The following is an 18,071-nucleotide window of genomic DNA, read 5'->3' on the forward strand; positions in this document are numbered from 1 at the left end:
GGTGAACACCATTCATTCAGGTCTGTACCGGTTTTTCCTTTAATTTGTCACCCGTCTGTACATACACATTCATGTTACATAGGTCTATTATATAGGCTTATGTGATTATATGTTGGGTTTTTTTAATGGGGTTATAACTAATAATAAAATTAAAACAGGATTGAAAAGAGAAAGGCTGGAGTCAAGTGCAGTGAGAGCGGGTAAATAGAGTTGCAAAGTGGGAGGGATGGCTGGTTCCGAAGGTTTATTTCCCCATTTCAAATATTAAAACAATCTCCTCAGTGTTACTGAACATATAACTCAAGACTCTCTCAAATAATGATATATTATGGATTATAAATATATAGGATTATATCATGACCACCAGTTTCAATTATTTCAACTTTCAGAGAAATTACCTAATCTCACTGATTTGCTGTTTCTTGCTGAAATGTACATTGGGAGTCGTGGTTAAATTGTACTCCAAAATGTATGTACACAGTCTTGTAACTTTGACTTTTTACTAAAGAACCAGATATTTTCTTTCTGATTATTTAACCTGGAGAGTTTCATGCTGATCCAAGTATTCAAACTGTAAGTCATATAAGATTGTCCATGGGAAAAATGAATGGGATTTTCTTTGCAACTTGCCACACTGGTCTCCCCCTAAATCATAGCGAAAGTGGTTGCTTCCAGCTCTATGCCATGGATGTATTATAAGATCTGGATACCGGAATCAAAGATGATGCATATTCAGTCGAATGTGAACTGCTTGCCTGGCAGATAAGCCCAAAAAGTTTCTAGCTTCTAGGTTTTAATTCCTGGACATGCAGCCAACTGAATATGCGCAGTAGTGTTTCTCCCGCTGGCCCCGCCCATATAGACTTTACACTGGGGTGAGGTCACAGATTTCAAAATCGCTTTTCTAGGCTTGAAAATTTTACAAATATAAAACCTTCATGGATTGACCTTAATTTTAGTTGAATGTGTCCTGTTAACAGTTTTACAGTCTCTTTTATCATGGTGGTCTATCGATCTATGTCAATCCAACTACTCTCCAACTGTGAGTCACATAACATTGTGTATGGAAAATTAAAATTGAACCGACTTCCAGGATGTTATCTCGACAGCGTTGCAGTTCAAGCAACTACACTACACTACAGAAATACTAAGTATTTAAACTCACTACAGAAATTTGGGCCCATTCCTAGATATTATGTCTCATTGCATTTAATAACACTAAGGGAGCATGTTTCCTATATCTATTCTACTCTGAAATTTTGGTGGTGTGCCGTAAAGGACAAACCTGCCTCACAAAGGTGTGTGATCAGGAAGAGTAAAGTCTGATGGACAAATGGGATACTTAGCGGGATACTTTAATGCATTTGAGGAATGATGAGCGAGGCTGCTGAACTGAATGCGCTGTATGTGCACTTCAGACGCCAACGTTGCATAGACCATTTAATTGAGAATCACTGACCTGACACCAAATCCACACACAATTACCTGTAGGTGCACAAGGCCAAAGAAGCCCATGAGCCATTATACATAAAAACACCATGAATATATTCATGACATATCATTTGTGTTACATGAATTATTGACAGAATATAAAGTCAGCCGCAGGGCAGAGTTGTTCAAGCCTATTTAAAATGAGCGAGAACATTAGATCTTAGATTTCATGTATTTTTAATTTCATCGGGGTGGGGCTCAGGTCTCTTTTGGGGAGCCCTCCTGTAATTCAAACACTGATAGAAATGTGGAAGTAGACATTTCTTTGTCACATTTATTTATTTAAGCATTTAATTCTTTTTCAGTACATCAATAAGTCATTTTGTCTTCCAAGTACACAATCATTCTTTAATAAAAAAAATTCACTCACAAACCAAAATACATGAAATTATTCATATTGACTAATGCTTTGGTTTATTTTGGGCTGGAGGGGAACTGGGGGGACATTTAGATGAGTGGTATTGGAGAGGGGTGGGTCATTGTGGTGTGGGTGTTGCTCGTTGCCACTAACTTGCTGTAGTGCTAGGACTAACACTATGTTACGGAGGAAGAGACCCACTGGTCATAGTTGAGCTGGCACTCGTCACTGTGGAAGAAGCGCTGTTCGTTGTTGAGCTGGCACGCCTTGTGGTGGCTGAGGAAGCGGTGCTGGGACCTGATGTGGAACTGATGGCAGTGGCAGCACGGCTAGTGGAAGTTGCAGAAGAGGACGCTGTTGTTGTGGAGGGAGGTGTTGCAGAAGAGGACGCTGTTGTTGTGGAGGGAGGTGTTGCAGAAGAGGACGCTGTTGTTGTGGAGGGAGTCGTTGCAGAAGAGGACGCTGTTGTTGTGGAGGGAGTCGTTGCAGAAGAGGATTCTGTTGTTGTGGAGGGAGTCGTTGCAGAAGAGGATGCTGTTGTTGTGGAGGGTGTCGTTGATGCAGAGGACACTGTGGTGCTTGCTGTTGTGGAGGTTGTCGTTGTGGAAGAGGACACCGTTGTCGTGGAGGGCGTTGTCGTGGTAGAAGACACGGTGGTGGCTGTTGTTGTGGCGGGCGTCACCGTGGCACTAGACACAGTAGTTGCCGTTGTTGTGGGGGGCGTTGTTGTGGTCGTTGTGGAGGGCGTTGTTGTGGCAGAAGATGCAGTGGTGGCTGTTGTCGAGGAGGGCGTCGTCGTGGTAGAAGACACAGTGGTGGCTGCTGCTGTGGGGGGCGTGGATGTGGCAGAAGACACGGTGGTGGCTGTTGTTGTGGAGGACGTCGAGGCAGAAGACGCCGTGGTGGCCGTTGTTGTGGAGGGCGTCGTGGCAGTAGACACGGTGGTGGCCATTGTTGTGGAGGGCGTCGTGGCAGCAGATATGGTGGTGGCCATTGTTGTGGAGGGCGTTGTGGCAGCAGTTGCAGTGGTAGCCGTTGTGGCAGCAGATGCAGTAGTGGCTGTGTTGGCAGTATTGGCAGGAGCAGCAGTGGTGGTGGTCGTAGGAGCAGCAGCGGTGGTGGTAGTGGTGGTGGTGGTGGTGGTAGTCGTCGTGGCAGGAGCAACCGAGGTGGTGGTAGTCGTCGTGGCAGGAGCGGCAGTGGTCATCGTTGTAGGAGAGGTGGTGGTGGTGGTGGTGGTGGTGGTGGTGGTAGTAGTAGTAGTGGTGGTGGTGGTGGTGGTGGTCGGAGTGGCAGTTGTCGTCAAGGCAGGAGCAGGGGTAGTGGTGGTGGTAGCTGTTGTGGCAGGAGCAGCTGTGGTGGTGATGACTGTCGTGACAGGAGCAGCTGTGTCAGTGGCTGTCGTGGCAGGAGCAGTAGAAGTGGTGGTTGTGACAGATACAGCTGTGGTTGGAGAAGCAATTGTAGATGTGGTGGAAACAGCAGTGGAGGCTGTTGTGGAAGCAGCAGTGGAGGCTGTTGTGGAAGCAGCAGTGGAGGCTGTTGTGGAAGCAGCAGTGGAGGCTGTTGTGGAAGCAGTGGTTACTGGAATCTCTGTGTCTATTCCAATATATGGCTCTACAGGAATTTCTTCAAATCCCCACAATTCATAAATGTTTTCATCATTATAGGTTTCAAATACTGGGTCTGTGTCTGTATCAGTTGCTGAGCTGGCTGTTGTCTGTGTTTGATCTGGATCAAATGGTTCTACAGGAACATCCTCATATCCCCACAAGTCATAAAATCCTGCATCATAAACAGTATCCTGTATTGTGGTTGTTTCCGTGTCCGTTTCTGTGTCCGTTTCTGTGTCCGTTTCTGTGTCCGTTTCTGTGTCCGATGCTGAGCTGGCTGTTATCGTTGTCGTTTCTGGATCAAATGGTTCAGGAGGAATATCGTCAAAACCCCACAGGTTTAATAAATCTGGTTCTTCCAGAGCTCTCCTGACATGATGCCTAACAGCTTTTTTTGTCAACTTAGGGGAACAAGTTGCCAGCATTGTGCACAGCTTCCCAGTAGAGTCAACATAAACCAGTTGAAAGCCAGAATCCTGTGAACATTTCAATAGTTATCTTTTAAAATTCTTTAACAATCTGACCATGTTTTGCATACCATGTTTTGCACTTGACTTACCATGTCTGGTAACTTTGATATCTCCACATATAATGCACTGGGAGTCTTCTGTTGTCTCACGGAGAACCCTTCATTGGCAAAAAAGTCTGCAGAAAAAGCAAGTGAGTACATCAAAAGTTTAGGAAAATAAGCTCATGATTATTGATCAAGCAATGAAGAGCTTCCTCTAATAAATTAAAGAAGTTCTACCTGTCGTTAATATGTCACATATTCTTGGCATAAGTCCTGTGTCATGTCATCACCATTGTCTTTCAGGTGGTATTTTGTCATGCACTAGTCCCTGGCTTTTATCAGAATATGATACAGAACGTAATGTTCTGATATTACCGTAATAACGTGGTTATTATGGTAATATCCAGGTTCTGATCATCTGTGTAGGAGTGTCATTGACACATCCACATCACAGACAGTTCTGTATTGAGGTACAGTTGTTCTCAGTATGGCTCTCCTGACCACATTTATGATCCAATATTTATTCATATTCAGTATTCATTTTTCATTCATTATACAAAACTTACAGTTCACACTTTAGCATTCCTTAAAATTAGTAAAGCAATGATTTACAGCTGAATACCTCTGCATTAATAAGATAACATGTTTGTTTCCTACTATAATTTTCTGAAGTGTCCTATAGTATTTTCTATAATATCAGAGAGCAAGAGAGAGAGAGAGAATGTCAATGTGGTGGGATCATCTGGACATGATTTAGACAGACGCTCATCTCAGCTGAGCTTATGCTTATTTCCCAATCCTTACCAAGCTCCTTCACCTTCCTCAGTTTTGCCCCACCAGGGAGCTTCACAGTGATACGTGTCTTACAAGACACTAATGGGGATGCTACTCGTGGTGACATTACTGGATTCTTGCACACGGCCATGCCTGTCATGTTCTCCTGCAGCAGACGGTCGAAATAATGCAGTTTCAACGGGCGAAACTTGATTCGATCTCCAGCCTGGGGATAAACACAATTGTCATCATAAATTGTTCCCTTGTGAGATTGCCTTCATGACTTACGTAAAAGGACACTGGCACTTTTTTGTTAAGTCAGACCCACGCTCACAAATGTCATTAAAGGATAAGTCTGGCATTATTGTCTTATTGTCTTCCTTATTGTCAGCAAATCCCATGAAAAGAAAAAATTAACAGTTAGTCTATGCCTCCATACTTTTTATCTCCCCTGCCCAGTCGCAGGCTCTCAGCCCCAAGCCTATTGGTTCCTACTGAGGATGAAATTCTTTAAAAGATAGTTTCATTTTTAAAAGGAAAGGCTGAATAATTCTCTGAAACAGCTAGCTAGTGTAGTTTTTAGCACATGTTACTCAAGCAGAATTAGTGCATTTGTTGGGGACTATTAAAATAATAAACCAAAATACACAGAGTGTGTCCGTTATAATGAAGGAAAATGTCACCCAGTGCAATGGTGTAGCTTAGTGTGTTTTTGTTTTTTTACAGTTTTTTGGACAACAATGAAGCTTAAAAGGATTTGGCTGGTGATTTTCTATATTTTTCTTGTTGTCAACGAATCTCATGTGCAGAGCCAAACCATCATCCTACTTCGTGAGTATTGTCCACGTATCCAGAGCCAGATCTCTTATTCCTCAGTTCTGTAGACCTCCATTGTTGTCCAAAAACTTTTAAAACACATCAGTGAGCCACACTGCTGCAGTGGGTGACAAAGAATAAAAATAGCAATAAGATAGTAACCCGCCACTGCACATGTGGGAATGTGGTTCTGTTTACAGAGCTTCGCTAGCTTGTTGTGCTACATAAACACAACCTCTTAACTTTGAGAAATTTATAATGTAGTATAAATAAGACAATGTTACCCGAAGTCACATTTCTCCTCTTCTGGAGGCAGCTAATCGCACCCCCACACCTTGCACCAAGCTAGCACATACCGGACCAATCTATCCACTGAACACAGAGACCAAACTGATAACACCCCACAAACGGAGTATTATTGGGATTAATAACTACTGATTTTCAAATTGTAATCCCATTACTGTAACATGTTAAAAGGCAATGTATTACTAAACACAGCTGACAAGACTTGTTGGTACGATCGATTCATTGTTAGTTTTGGTATTTATGAGATTTGTTGATAATAATATAGACTATTCCCAGCCTTATCCCTTAAAAAGGACATGTTTGCCATTTTTTTCAAGCCTGTCTTAAAACCCTCAGGCGCCGAAATGAACATTGTAACATGTTTTTCTTGCCATAATCATTCTTCCTGTTCATACTGGCCAGATGTTCATACTGGCAGATCCCTTCATAATGCACTTACTCACTTTTAGTCTTTTTAGTTTCTAACCTTGTGACTCTTTCCCAAACTGCTGCCTCATGTCTGAGAAGAGTTGTTACATAACATTCACATTATGGAGACCAATGTCTGAATCACAAAAGCCATTACTTTTAACAGACAGATGAAGCAAACAATGTTACATATATTATGTCTGCAAAGGGCTACAAAGTGATAGTGGGCTAGCCAACAGACTAGGAGCTCAAATGACAATTTCATGCTAGCAGATAACCTCACATTATCTTCAAAGTCAAGCATGGCTTGCAGAAACAATAATGCATCCGTGACATTCACTAAGCAGTCCTTTTTGTAGGCTATTTGGGGACGTTGACTGAAACTGTGACAAATTAAAATTAATAACTAATATTAATATTAATTAATAACTAGAGTCCCCTTTTTTTGAACTTTTCTATTTCAAGCCAGTTGTTTACTGAACCACTCTCTCAGCGAGAAGAGTGTCCCTTCTCATAATCTACGCTGAAAATCAGACCCCAAACAAGTTTAGAGGTGATGCATTTCCTGGAGCCTGAATCTTCCTGGGACAAAAATATGACACATTATCAAACATAACTAAACATTTTAACAACTTGACATATTTATAGATGGATCCTGTGAATTAGTACCCATTAGTTTTGACAAAAAATATATTTTACCTGTATGGATGTGTGGCAGCCAGTATAAGGGAGCTTCACCAGCAACCACCACCTATAAATATGAATTGAACTGCGACAACTGTCAGGCAGCGACAACAATCGTGTCCCATCTGTGGAAAAAGATTTAGAGAAACATCAGACTTCTGCCAATAGCGGTCAATCAATTTTCTTAAGTCAAAAACAAATTCTATAGGTGGCTGAATCAAACACACCTTCCAGACGCAGATGTGCGTATCGAATGAGTGAAAAGCGCAAGGAAAGCATTCCATTACTGCACCGATACTGTGGTTGGTTATAATCCGATGTCTTTGGACTTATTCCACTCCCTAGAACGAGAAAAAAAAAACTTTAAAAATGGGATGTAATGCCAGAGGTTAAGTAAGACATTCTGAGGCTAATGTAAAGTCAATGTGATGAGGTTTTTGCACTGATAAGGAAGCTTCATTGATATTTCTAGTGCCATGAAGACGGTAGTTTGAAACATATGAAATTCGTGAGATCAGGCAGCAGGTGGAGCTGTTGTGCTTATTGAGTATAAAGAGAATGATTCAGGTCAGTGTTAAGTAAGCTGCATTGGCTGTGTAGTACTATGGCTACTGCAGTTTCCCCTGGCATGTTTGGTTTTATCCTTTCTGAATTATTGATGATGTTGATTTTTGTGCACAGTTCTCGACTCCAATGATCGGCTTTCATGGATATTCATTACACAAATAATTGGTTTTGAAAGACAGGCCATGAGCGGGATAATTCAGCCCACAGATAAAAATATAATATTTATAGAGAGAAAAGTGATCGTAATTCACCTGTCATCATCAGGCCAAAATGAAATGTTAAGAAAAACAAAAGTGACGACACTGACAATGTGAAATGCACTTGTTAGGATCTTGAGAAGATCTTAAATGTTAAGGTTGAAAACCCTGAAACGGTAAACAGAACTGCTCAAATTAAACGCTTAAATAGAAAAACTTAAAATTTGTTATGCAAGAAAACAAAAACTTGGCAAATAGGACAAATGACCAGTGTTCACACGTTTTGGGAATATAGCCTATAATATGAATAGCACATTATTACGTTGACTTTTAAAACACCAATATATTTCCTATTTTGGGACAACAATCCATTTTCATTAACGATTTTTACATTGCCCTGGATGTTTTCGACAAAGAAAGCACATGAACAGCAAGGTTCACCTCGGAGGAAACTCCAAACCGGTACAGAGAAAATTCGGTTGGCCCCGTCTTGCGGTGCAGCCTCAGTCGCCTGATCGTTGCCGTCGTAAACCTCGTTGTGACCGGTCAAACGTCTGAGTGCATCCCAATGGCTTTCTGCGTTGTTAAGCTGGGCTAGTGCTAGAAAAACCCAAACCCAAGCCATCAGTGCGTACGCCATAATAGCCCTCCGGTCCGCTCGATTTTTCTGTGCCGCAAGGGCAAATGTGCCGACTGGGAAACTGGAATCAGCACAGCTGCGCCATTAATCTACTCAATTAGGCTAGATACAAGAGCTGCACAGGTGCGCGTCGTGTGAACTTGAAGGCAGTGGGCGATGAAGGTGCTCTTGTGGGATGAATTGAAAATAAACTACAGCGTCAAAATAGCCATCTGTAGCCCAGTGCGACTTTGGGGCTCATAGATTAAGTAGGCTCTAGAATATCACCAGTCAAATCAAGTGAAAAGAGAAAAGAGAAGTTACTTCACACAAAAGAACTGTTCCAGATAAAGATCCCACTGTCATCCACTGCCATTCAGTGTGGAAAAGACACACGTCAAATATCACGGATGGCGTCATACTATCAGCCATATGTAATCTGTCTCCTATATTATTCCTCATCATCCCTATACAATGCATTGAAATACTCGTTATCTCTGCTATATTTACTCTATCCCTATGTGTTGGCATTAGAATTATTTGTGCACAATACTCCATTCATTTTAATGTACAAAAAACAGCATCTTATATCCTATGTGATCTGTAATGAACCGGATAAATATGTGTTTTTCATCCCTTTGTGGTTAGTAAATGTCAGTTCATAGATGTGCTTTGCTTTTCACCTTTAACTCCTGTTTAGCTGCTGATGATGACAGATGAGAAGAAAAAGCTTACAGCACCTGGTATTCCCAGGCGGTCTCCCATCCAAGTACTAACCAGGCCCGACCCTGCTTAGCTTCCGAGATCAGACGAGATCGGGCGTGTTCAGGGTGGTATGGCCGTAAGCGAGAGAAGAGGCAGCAAACAGCCTATTTAAAGATGCGCGCGGGCTCCTCCTATTCGTCGCTGTCTTATGAATCAAGATCCCACTGTCATCCACTGCCATTCAGTGTGGAAAAGACACACGTCAAATATCACGGATGGCGTCATACTATCAGCCATATGTAATCTGTCTCCTATATTATTCCTCATCATCCCTATACAATGCATTGAAATACTCGTTATCTCTGCTATATTTACTCTATCCCTATGTGTTGGCATTAGAATTTTTTGTGCACAATGCTGCATTCAATTTTTTGTGCAAAATATGTAATCTGTCTGGAATTAGTGGTTTTTCTTCTCTCACAGTCTGTGTGAAAGAAATAAGAAAGTGCAGCTCTCTTTCCCAGACACCTGTGAGCACTACTGGAGCAGCAGCGCCCTCCGTTGATGACAGATGAGAAGAAAAAGCTTACAGCACCTGGTATTCCCAGGCGGTCTCCCATCCAAGTACTAACCAGGCCCGACCCTGCTTAGCTTCCGAGATCAGACGAGATCGGGCGTGTTCAGGGTGGTATGGCCGTAAGCGAGAGAAGAGGCAGCAAACAGCCTATTTAAAGATGCGCGCGGGCTCCTCCTATTCGTCGCTGTCTCACAGGTGAAGATCCCACTGTCATCATCTGCCATTCAGTGTGGAAGAGACACACGTCAAATATCACGGATGGCGTCATACTATCAGCCATATGTAATCTGTCTCCTATATTATTCCTCATCATCCCTATACAATGCATTGAAATACTCGTTATCTCTGCTATATTTACTCTATCCCTATGTGTTGGCATTAGAATTATTTGTGCACAATACTCCATTCATTTTAATGTACAAAAAACAGCATTTTATATCCTATGTGATCTGTAATGAACCGGATAAATATGTGTTTTTCATCCCTTAGTGGTTAGTAAATGTCAGTTCATAGATGTGCTTTGCTTTTCACCTTTAACTCCTGTTTAGCTGCTGATGATGACAGATGAGAAGAAAAAGCTTACAGCACCTGGTATTCCCAGGCGGTCTCCCATCCAAGTACTAACCAGGCTCGACCCTGCTTAGCTTCCGAGATCAGACGAGATCGGGCGTGTTCAGGGTGGTATGGCCGTAAGCGAGAGAAGAGGCAGCAAACAGCCTATTTAAAGATGCGCGCGGGCTCCTCCTATTCGTCGCTGTCTTATGAATCAAGATCCCACTGTCATCCACTGCCATTCAGTGTGGAAAAGACACACGTCAAATATCACGGATGGCGTCATACTATCAGCCATATGTAATCTGTCTCCTATATTATTCCTCATCATCCCTATACAATGCATTGAAATACTCGTTATCTCTGCTATATTTACTCTATCCCTATGTGTTGGCATTAGAATTTTTTGTGCACAATACTCCATTCAATGTTTTGTGCAAAATATGTAATCTGACAGGAATTAGTGGTTTTTCTTCTCTCACAGTCTGTGTGAAAGACATAAGAAAGTGCAGCTCTCTTTCCCAGACACCTGTGAGCACTACTGGAGCAGCAGCGCCCTCCGTTGATGACAGATGAGAAGAAAAAGCTTACAGCACCTGGTATTCCCAGGCGGTCTCCCATCCAAGTACTAACCAGGCCCGACCCTGCTTAGCTTCCGAGATCAGACGAGATCGGGCGTGTTCAGGGTGGTATGGCCGTAAGCGAGAGAAGAGGCAGCAAACAGCCTATTTAAAGATGCGCGCGGGCTCCTCCTATTCGTCGCTGTCTTATGAATCAAGATCCCACTGTCATCCACTGCCATTCAGTGTGGAAAAGACACACGTCAAATATCACGGATGGCGTCATACTATCAGCCATATGTAATCTGTCTCCTATATTATTCCTCATCATCCCTATACAATGCATTGAAATACTCGTTATCTCTGCTATATTTACTCTATCCCTATGTGTTGGCATTAGAATTTTTTGTGCACAATGCTGCATTCAATTTTTTGTGCAAAATATGTAATCTGCCTGGAATTAGTGGTTTTTCTTCTCTCACAGTCTGTGTGAAAGAAATAAGAAAGTGCAGCTCTCTTTCCCAGACACCTGTGAGCACTACTGGAGCAGCAGCGCCCTCCGTTGATGACAGATGAGAAGAAAAAGCTTACAGCACCTGGTATTCCCAGGCGGTCTCCCATCCAAGTACTAACCAGGCCCGACCCTGCTTAGCTTCCGAGATCAGACGAGATCGGGCGTGTTCAGGGTGGTATGGCCGTAAGCGAGAGAAGAGGCAGCAAACAGCCTATTTAAAGATGCGCGCGGGCTCCTCCTATTCGTCGCTGTCTTATGAATCAAGATCCCACTGTCACCCACTGCCATTCAGTGTGGAAAAGACACACGTCAAATATCACGGATGGCGTCATACTATCAGCCATATGTAATCTGTCTCCTATATTATTCCTCATCATCCCTATACAATGCATTGAAATACTCGTTATCTCTGCTATATTTACTCTATCCCTATGTGTTGGCATTAGAATTATTTGTGCACAATACTCCATTCATTTTAATGTACAAAAAACAGCATCTTATATCCTATGTGATCTGTAATGAACCGGATAAATATGTGTTTTTCATCCCTTTGTGGTTAGTAAATGTCAGTTCATAGATGTGCTTTGCTTTTCACCTTTAACTCCTGTTTAGCTGCTGATGATGACAGATGAGAAGAAAAAGCTTACAGCACCTGGTATTCCCAGGCGGTCTCCCATCCAAGTACTAACCAGGCCCGACCCTGCTTAGCTTCCGAGATCAGACGAGATCGGGCGTGTTCAGGGTGGTATGGCCGTAAGCGAGAGAAGAGGCAGCAAACGGCCTATTTAAAGATGCGCGCGGGCTCCTCCTATTCGTCGCTGTCTCACAGGTGAAGATCCCACTGTCATCATCTGCCATTCAGTGTGGAAGAGACACACGTCAAATATCACGGATGGCGTCATACTATCAGCCATATGTAATCTGTCTCCTATATTATTCCTCATCATCCCTATACAATGCATTGAAATACTCGTTATCTCTGCTATATTTACTCTATCCCTATGTGTTGGCATTAGAATTTTTTGTGCACAATGCTGCATTCAAATTTTTTGTGCAAAATATGTAATCTGCCTGGAATTAGTGGTTTTTCTTCTCTCGCAGTCTGTGTGAAAGAAATAAGAAAGTGCAGCTCTCTTTCCCAGACACCTGTGAGCACTACTGGAGCAGCAGCGCCCTCCGTTGATGACAGATGAGAAGAAAAAGCTTACAGCACCTGGTATTCCCAGGCGGTCTCCCATCCAAGTACTAACCAGGCCCGACCCTGCTTAGCTTCCGAGATCAGACGAGATCGGGCGTGTTCAGGGTGGTATGGCCGTAAGCGAGAGAAGAGGCAGCAAACAGCCTATTTAAAGATGCGCGCGGGCTCCTCCTATTCGTCGCTGTCTTATGAATCAAGATCCCACTGTCATCATCTGCCATTCAGTGTGGAAGAGACACACGTCAAATATCACGGATGGCGTCATACTATCAGCCATATGTAATCTGTCTCCTATATTATTCCTCATCATCCCTATACAATGCATTGAAATACTCGTTATCTCTGCTATATTTACTCTATCCCTATGTGTTGGCAATAGAATTTTTTGTGCACAATACTCCATTCATTTTAATGTACAAAAAACAGCATCTTATATCCTATGTGATCTGTAATGAACCGGATAAATATGTGTTTTTCATCCCTTTGTGGTTAGTAAATGTCAGTTCATAGATGTGCTTTGCTTTTCACCTTTAACTCCTGTTTAGCTGCTGATGATGACAGATGAGAAGAAAAAGCTTACAGCACCTGGTATTCCCAGGCGGTCTCCCATCCAAGTACTAACCAGGCCCGACCCTGCTTAGCTTCCGAGATCAGACGAGATCGGGCGTGTTCAGGGTGGTATGGCCGTAAGCGAGAGAAGAGGCAGCAAACAGCCTATTTAAAGATGCGCGCGGGCTCCTCCTATTCGTCGCTGTCTTATGAATCAAGATCCCACTGTCACCCACTGCCATTCAGTGTGGAAAAGACACACGTCAAATATCACGGATGGCGTCATACTATCAACCATATGTAATCTGTCTCCTATATTATTCCTCATCATCCCTATACAATGCATTGAAATACTCGTTATCTCTGCTATATTTACTCTATCCCTATGTGTTGGCATTAGAATTATTTGTGCACAATACTCCATTCATTTTAATGTACAAAAAACAGCATCTTATATCCTATGTGATCTGTAATGAACCGGATAAATATGTGTTTTTCATCCCTTTGTGGTTAGTAAATGTCAGTTCATAGATGTGCTTTGCTTTTCACCTTTAACTCCTGTTTAGCTGCTGATGATGACAGATGAGAAGAAAAAGCTTACAGCACCTGGTATTCCCAGGCGGTCTCCCATCAAAGTACTAACCAGGCCCGACCCTGCTTAGCTTCCGAGATCAGACGAGATCGGGCGTGTTCAGGGTGGTATGGCCGTAAGCGAGAGAAGAGGCAGCAAACAGCCTATTTAAAGATGCGCGCGGGCTCCTCCTATTCGTCGCTGTCTCACAGGTGAAGATCCCACTGTCATCATCTGCCATTCAGTGTGGAAGAGACACACGTCAAATATCACGGATGGCGTCATACTATCAGCCATATGTAATCTGTCTCCTATATTATTCCTCATCATCCCTATACAATGCATTGAAATACTCGTTATCTCTGCTATATTTACTCTATCCCTATGTGTTGGCATTAGAATTTTTTGTGCACAATGCTGCATTCAAATTTTTTGTGCAAAATATGTAATCTGCCTGGAATTAGTGGTTTTTCTTCTCTCGCAGTCTGTGTGAAAGAAATAAGAAAGTGCAGCTCTCTTTCCCAGACACCTGTGAGCACTACTGGAGCAGCAGCGCCCTCCGTTGATGACAGATGAGAAGAAAAAGCTTACAGCACCTGGTATTCCCAGGCGGTCTCCCATCCAAGTACTAACCAGGCCCGACCGTGCTTAGCTTCCGAGATCAGACGAGATCGGGCGTGTTCAGGGTGGTATGGCCGTAAGCGAGAGAAGAGGCAGCAAACAGCCTATTTAAAGATGCGCGCGGGCTCCTCCTATTCGTCGCTGTCTTATGAATCAAGATCCCACTGTCATCATCTGCCATTCAGTGTGGAAGAGACACACGTCAAATATCACGGATGGCGTCATACTATCAGCCATATGTAATCTGTCTCCTATATTATTCCTCATCATCCCTATACAATGCATTGAAATACTCGTTATCTCTGCTATATTTACTCTATCCCTATGTGTTGGCATTAGAATTTTTTGTGCACAATACTCCATTCATTTTAATGTACAAAAAACAGCATTTTATATCCTATGTGATCTGTAATGAACCGGATAAATATGTGTTTTTCATCCCTTAGTGGTTAGTAAATGTCAGTTCATAGATGTGCTTTGCTTTTCACCTTTAACTCCTGTTTAGCTGCTGATGATGACAGATGAGAAGAAAAAGCTTACAGCACCTGGTATTCCTAGGCGGTCTCCCATCCAAGTACTAACCAGGCCCGACCCTGCTTAGCTTCCGAGATCAGACGAGATCGGGCGTGTTCAGGGTGGTATGGCCGTAAGCGAGAGAAGAGGCAGCAAACAGCCTATTTAAAGATGCGCGCGGGCTCCTCCTATTCGTCGCTGTCTCACAGGTGAAGATCCCACTGTCATCATCTGCCATTCAGTGTGGAAGAGACACACGTCAAATATCACGGATGGCGTCATACTATCAGCCATATGTAATCTGTCTCCTATATTATTCCTCATCATCCCTATACAATGCATTGAAATACTCGTTATCTCTGCTATATTTACTCTATCCCTATGTGTTGGCATTAGAATTTTTTGTGCACAATGCTGCATTCAAATTTTTTGTGCAAAATATGTAATCTGCCTGGAATTAGTGGTTTTTCTTCTCTCGCAGTCTGTGTGAAAGAAATAAGAAAGTGCAGCTCTCTTTCCCAGACACCTGTGAGCACTACTGGAGCAGCAGCGCCCTCCGTTGATGACAGATGAGAAGAAAAAGCTTACAGCACCTGGTATTCCCAGGCGGTCTCCCATCCAAGTACTAACCAGGCCCGACCCTGCTTAGCTTCCGAGATCAGACGAGATCGGGCGTGTTCAGGGTGGTATGGCCGTAAGCGAGAGAAGAGGCAGCAAACAGCCTATTTAAAGATGCGCGCGGGCTCCTCCTATTCGTCGCTGTCTTATGAATCAAGATCCCACTGTCATCATCTGCCATTCAGTGTGGAAGAGACACACGTCAAATATCACGGATGGCGTCATACTATCAGCCATATGTAATCTGTCTCCTATATTATTCCTCATCATCCCTATACAATGCATTGAAATACTCGTTATCTCTGCTATATTTACTCTATCCCTATGTGTTGGCATTAGAATTTTTTGTGCACAATACTCCATTCATTTTAATGTACAAAAAACAGCATTTTATATCCTATGTGATCTGTAATGAACCGGATAAATATGTGTTTTTCATCCCTTAGTGGTTAGTAAATGTCAGTTCATAGATGTGCTTTGCTTTTCACCTTTAACTCCTGTTTAGCTGCTGATGATGACAGATGAGAAGAAAAAGCTTACAGCACCTGGTATTCCCAGGCGGTCTCCCATCCAAGTACTAACCAGGCCCGACCCTGCTTAGCTTCCGAGATCAGACGAGATCGGGCGTGTTCAGGGTGGTATGGCCGTAAGCGAGAGAAGAGGCAGCAAACAGCCTATTTAAAGATGCGCGCGGGCTCCTCCTATTCGTCGCTGTCTCACAGGTGAAGATCCCACTGTCATCATCTGCCATTCAGTGTGGAAGAGACACACGTCAAATATCACGGATGGCGTCATACTATCAGCCATATGTAATCTGTCTCCTATATTATTCCTCATCATCCCTATACAATGCATTGAAATACTCGTTATCTCTGCTATATTTACTCTATCCCTATGTGTTGGCATTAGAATTTTTTGTGCACAATGCTGCATTCAAATTTTTTGTGCAAAATATGTAATCTGCCTGGAATTAGTGGTTTTTCTTCTCTCGCAGTCTGTGTGAAAGAAATAAGAAAGTGCAGCTCTCTTTCCCAGACACCTGTGAGCACTACTGGAGCAGCAGCGCCCTCCGTTGATGACAGATGAGAAGAAAAAGCTTACAGCACCTGGTATTCCCAGGCGGTCTCCCATCCAAGTACTAACCAGGCCCGACCCTGCTTAGCTTCCGAGATCAGACGAGATCGGGCGTGTTCAGGGTGGTATGGCCGTAAGCGAGAGAAGAGGCAGCAAACAGCCTATTTAAAGATGCGCGCGGGCTCCTCCTATTCGTCGCTGTCTTATGAATCAAGATCCCACTGTCACCCACTGCCATTCAGTGTGGAAAAGACACACGTCAAATATCACGGATGGCGTCATACTATCAACCATATGTAATCTGTCTCCTATATTATTCCTCATCATCCCTATACAATGCATTGAAATACTCGTTATCTCTGCTATATTTACTCTATCCCTATGTGTTGGCATTAGAATTATTTGTGCACAATACTCCATTCATTTTAATGTACAAAAAACAGCATCTTATATCCTATGTGATCTGTAATGAACCGGATAAATATGTGTTTTTCATCCCTTAGTGGTTAGTAAATGTCAGTTCATAGATGTGCTTTGCTTTTCACCTTTAACTCCTGTTTAGCTGCTGATGATGACAGATGAGAAGAAAAAGCTTACAGCACCTGGTATTCCCAGGCGGTCTCCCATCCAAGTACTAACCAGGCCCGACCCTGCTTAGCTTCCGAGATCAGACGAGATCGGGCGTGTTCAGGGTGGTATGGCCGTAAGCGAGAGAAGAGGCAGCAAACAGCCTATTTAAAGATGCGCGCGGGCTCCTCCTATTCGTCGCTGTCTCACAGGTGAAGATCCCACTGTCATCATCTGCCATTCAGTGTGGAAGAGACACACGTCAAATATCACGGATGGCGTCATACTATCAGCCATATGTAATCTGTCTCCTATATTATTCCTCATCATCCCTATACAATGCATTGAAATACTCGTTATCTCTGCTATATTTACTCTATCCCTATGTGTTGGCATTAGAATTTTTTGTGCACAATGCTGCATTCAAATTTTTTGTGCAAAATATGTAATCTGCCTGGAATTAGTGGTTTTTCTTCTCTCGCAGTCTGTGTGAAAGAAATAAGAAAGTGCAGCTCTCTTTCCCAGACACCTGTGAGCACTACTGGAGCAGCAGCGCCCTCCGTTGATGACAGATGAGAAGAAAAAGCTTACAGCACCTGGTATTCCCAGGCGGTCTCCCATCCAAGTACTAACCAGGCCCGACCCTGCTTAGCTTCCGAGATCAGACGAGATCGGGCGTGTTCAGGGTGGTATGGCCGTAAGCGAGAGAAGAGGCAGCAAACAGCCTATTTAAAGATGCGCGCGGGCTCCTCCTATTCGTCGCTGTCTTATGAATCAAGATCCCACTGTCATCATCTGCCATTCAGTGTGGAAGAGACACACGTCAAATATCACGGATGGCGTCATACTATCAGCCATATGTAATCTGTCTCCTATATTATTCCTCATCATCCCTATACAATGCATTGAAATACTCGTTATCTCTGCTATATTTACTCTATCCCTATGTGTTGGCATTAGAATTATTTGTGCACAATACTCCATTCATTTTAATGTACAAAAAACAGCATCTTATATCCTATGTGATCTGTAATGAACCGGATAAATATGTGTTTTTCATCCCTTTGTGGTTAGTAAATGTCAGTTCATAGATGTGCTTTGCTTTTCA

General features: G+C 43.0%; 1 protein-coding gene and 16 non-coding genes across 18 annotated transcripts; all 17 read right to left on the reverse strand.

Moving 5' to 3' along the window:
* Positions 1–1,751: 1,751 nt before the first annotated feature.
* On the reverse strand, positions 1,752–8,465 carry LOC122992837 (cell wall protein DAN4-like). Of its 2 annotated transcripts, XM_044366804.1 has the most exons (7): positions 8,167–8,465; positions 7,189–7,302; positions 6,977–7,086; positions 4,778–4,973; positions 4,022–4,107; positions 3,708–3,938; positions 1,752–3,671 (listed from the first exon to the last, which is right to left on the reverse strand). In XM_044366804.1, the coding sequence occupies exons 1-7, from the start codon at positions 8,363–8,365 to the stop codon at positions 2,031–2,033; spliced, it is 2,577 nt and encodes an 858-aa protein (XP_044222739.1). In that variant the 5' UTR covers positions 8,366–8,465; the 3' UTR covers positions 1,752–2,030. The 2 variants fall into 2 exon arrangements, with proteins under 2 accessions (XP_044222739.1, XP_044222738.1); XM_044366803.1 differs by having other exon boundaries at positions 1,752–3,938; positions 8,167–8,464.
* Positions 8,466–9,072: 607 nt separating this feature from the next.
* Positions 9,073–9,191, reverse strand: LOC122993029. Its single transcript, XR_006406292.1, has one exon. It is a non-coding gene; the product is annotated as a 5S ribosomal RNA (ribosomal RNA).
* A 441-nt stretch (positions 9,192–9,632) lies between these two features.
* Positions 9,633–9,751, reverse strand: LOC122993040. The gene has a single exon (XR_006406303.1). It is a non-coding gene; the product is annotated as a 5S ribosomal RNA (ribosomal RNA).
* Positions 9,752–10,202: 451 nt separating this feature from the next.
* Positions 10,203–10,321, reverse strand: LOC122993000. The gene has a single exon (XR_006406266.1). It is a non-coding gene; the product is annotated as a 5S ribosomal RNA (ribosomal RNA).
* A 441-nt stretch (positions 10,322–10,762) lies between these two features.
* LOC122993052 lies at positions 10,763–10,881 on the reverse strand. The gene has a single exon (XR_006406314.1). It is a non-coding gene; the product is annotated as a 5S ribosomal RNA (ribosomal RNA).
* A 441-nt stretch (positions 10,882–11,322) lies between these two features.
* On the reverse strand, positions 11,323–11,441 carry LOC122992912. The gene has a single exon (XR_006406181.1). It is a non-coding gene; the product is annotated as a 5S ribosomal RNA (ribosomal RNA).
* A 451-nt stretch (positions 11,442–11,892) lies between these two features.
* Positions 11,893–12,011, reverse strand: LOC122992923. Its single transcript, XR_006406192.1, has one exon. It is a non-coding gene; the product is annotated as a 5S ribosomal RNA (ribosomal RNA).
* A 442-nt stretch (positions 12,012–12,453) lies between these two features.
* On the reverse strand, positions 12,454–12,572 carry LOC122992935. Its single transcript, XR_006406203.1, has one exon. It is a non-coding gene; the product is annotated as a 5S ribosomal RNA (ribosomal RNA).
* Positions 12,573–13,023: 451 nt separating this feature from the next.
* On the reverse strand, positions 13,024–13,142 carry LOC122992946. The gene has a single exon (XR_006406214.1). It is a non-coding gene; the product is annotated as a 5S ribosomal RNA (ribosomal RNA).
* A 451-nt stretch (positions 13,143–13,593) lies between these two features.
* LOC122992978 lies at positions 13,594–13,712 on the reverse strand. The gene has a single exon (XR_006406244.1). It is a non-coding gene; the product is annotated as a 5S ribosomal RNA (ribosomal RNA).
* A 442-nt stretch (positions 13,713–14,154) lies between these two features.
* Positions 14,155–14,273, reverse strand: LOC122992989. The gene has a single exon (XR_006406255.1). It is a non-coding gene; the product is annotated as a 5S ribosomal RNA (ribosomal RNA).
* A 451-nt stretch (positions 14,274–14,724) lies between these two features.
* On the reverse strand, positions 14,725–14,843 carry LOC122992985. The gene has a single exon (XR_006406251.1). It is a non-coding gene; the product is annotated as a 5S ribosomal RNA (ribosomal RNA).
* A 442-nt stretch (positions 14,844–15,285) lies between these two features.
* LOC122992957 lies at positions 15,286–15,404 on the reverse strand. The gene has a single exon (XR_006406225.1). It is a non-coding gene; the product is annotated as a 5S ribosomal RNA (ribosomal RNA).
* Positions 15,405–15,855: 451 nt separating this feature from the next.
* On the reverse strand, positions 15,856–15,974 carry LOC122992970. The gene has a single exon (XR_006406237.1). It is a non-coding gene; the product is annotated as a 5S ribosomal RNA (ribosomal RNA).
* Positions 15,975–16,416: 442 nt separating this feature from the next.
* On the reverse strand, positions 16,417–16,535 carry LOC122992982. Its single transcript, XR_006406248.1, has one exon. It is a non-coding gene; the product is annotated as a 5S ribosomal RNA (ribosomal RNA).
* Positions 16,536–16,986: 451 nt separating this feature from the next.
* LOC122992993 lies at positions 16,987–17,105 on the reverse strand. Its single transcript, XR_006406259.1, has one exon. It is a non-coding gene; the product is annotated as a 5S ribosomal RNA (ribosomal RNA).
* A 442-nt stretch (positions 17,106–17,547) lies between these two features.
* LOC122993004 lies at positions 17,548–17,666 on the reverse strand. The gene has a single exon (XR_006406270.1). It is a non-coding gene; the product is annotated as a 5S ribosomal RNA (ribosomal RNA).
* Between the last annotated feature and the right edge of the window lie 405 nt (positions 17,667–18,071).

This window comes from Thunnus albacares, chromosome 11, assembly GCF_914725855.1.
Source record: "Thunnus albacares chromosome 11, fThuAlb1.1, whole genome shotgun sequence".
Lineage (NCBI taxonomy): Eukaryota > Metazoa > Chordata > Actinopteri > Scombriformes > Scombridae > Thunnus > Thunnus albacares.